Source organism: Clupea harengus, chromosome 10, assembly GCF_900700415.2.
Source record: "Clupea harengus chromosome 10, Ch_v2.0.2, whole genome shotgun sequence".
Lineage (NCBI taxonomy): Eukaryota > Metazoa > Chordata > Actinopteri > Clupeiformes > Clupeidae > Clupea > Clupea harengus.
The window spans coordinates 25889776-25891452 of NC_045161.1; the positions used below are offsets into that span (position 1 = coordinate 25889776).

The 1677-nt window shown below is 48.4% G+C and overlaps 1 protein-coding gene across 1 annotated transcript in view; it reads left to right on the forward strand.

Moving 5' to 3' along the window:
- Positions 1–846, forward strand: part of LOC116222023 (lysine-specific demethylase 4A-like) — a 6257-nt gene extending 5411 nt beyond the window's left edge. The window contains exons 2-4 of the mRNA XM_031574260.1: positions 12–169; positions 492–611; positions 730–846. Of these exons, the coding sequence (XP_031430120.1) occupies positions 12–169; positions 492–611; positions 730–846 (395 nt within the window). The remainder of the gene's footprint in view (positions 1–11; positions 170–491; positions 612–729) is intronic.
- Positions 847–1677: the final 831 nt, after the last annotated feature.

Here is a 1677-nt window from a genome sequence, read left to right on the forward strand (position 1 = left end):
TAATAAGGCAGCCCTGCGAGAGCTGACCGTGGGGCAGAAAGTTATCTGCAAGCACAAAAATGGACGTTACTACCAGTGCGACGTCGTGCAGCTGTACAAGGAGACCTTCTATGAGGTCAACTTCGATGACGGCTCCTTCAGTGACAACCTCTTTCCTGAGGACATCGTGGTAAGACGCCTCCTCAGTACTAAAGCACTAACCGGAGATGTTTTATCAGAGAAGTGGAGCTGCTAATAACATGTGAAGAGTGTGGGACTCTTGTGGCGTCTCTGGTAGGCCTGTGCCAGATCAGCAGCAAGGACAATGGTTTAAGTCCCACTGAGCTACCATATGGATTAAGCATACCTACAGTATATGTCTTCAAATATAATGATATAGTGTCCTCGATATAAATATCTGCTAAATAATATTTATTCAGTTCAGCTTTACTTATGTAATGGCATTAACTGTGTCTGTGTGTGCGTGTGTCTGTGCGTGTGTGTGTGTACAGAATCGGGACTGTGTTCAGCAGGGACCTCCTGCCCAGGGCGAGGTTGTGCAGGTGAGGTGGACGGATGGCCTCGTCTACGGAGCCAAGTTTGTGGCAGCTCACGTCATCCAGATGTACCAGGTAAGACGAGAGCAAGCAATTCCACTACTTCCACTCTTAAAACATGGCTAAATGTACTTTTTTGAATCCTTGTTTTTTAGTGATTTACCTCTTTCACACTGCCTGTTCTTATGTTCAGGTGGAATTTGAAGATGGCTCCCAGCTTACATTCAAGAGGGACGAGGTCTACACCCTGGATGAAGACCTGCCAAAGAGAGTCAAATCGAGACTGGTGAGTCCCAGCATGTATGAGTGAGTGTGCATGTGTGTCTGAATCTGTGTGTACACAGGCTGTGTGTGTGTGTGTATGTGTGTTTGAGCCCAGCGGAGCTGAGAGCAGGAGAGGGATTGACCGTAGCAGAGCCACGGGCCTGTCAGTCCGAGTCAGCAACACCTGTGTGTGTGTACGTGTCGGTCAGTATGAGTATAACTACGTGTGTGTGTGAGGCGGGGTCAGCTTGTGTGTGTGTGTGTGTGTGTGTGTGTGTACGTGTCGGTCAGTATGAGTATAACTACGTGTGTGTGTTTGGCAGGGGTCAGCGTGTGTGTGTGCCTGCATGGAGCAGATGAGCATGGTCTCACTGATGTGAAGTGGGAGGGCCACAAAACACACACACTGTGGGATTAAAGATGTGTAAATGTGTGTGAATGTGTCCGTGTGAGTGTGCGTGAGAGAGACAGAGAGCATTAGCAAGTGACTAACCATGGATGATGTCATCAGCAACAAAAAGTTGATGTAACATCCCTGGTATGGCCTAGATAGACGCATGCACGTACGCTCAAAACAACACACACTCACAACCGTTCCTCTTTTATAGCACAACTCCAGCTAAGCCATTTTTTTGCATTTTTCCCACGCCTTCTGCTTCAAACACCGTTTCCGGCGGAGTGGAGTCTGTTTTGCCGGGGAATGTAAATGATGTTTCTCTGTCTCCAAACGGTCCTAATCAGAAGCCTATTAAAGTGTGCCACTGGGTCGCCGTGCAACAGCGCGCCGATGCACAGGAAACCACTCCACCAATTATCTCCACAGCAGCAGTGCAATTAGGCCCAGAGCCGCTATACATTAGCGTGGCCGCAAATGTTA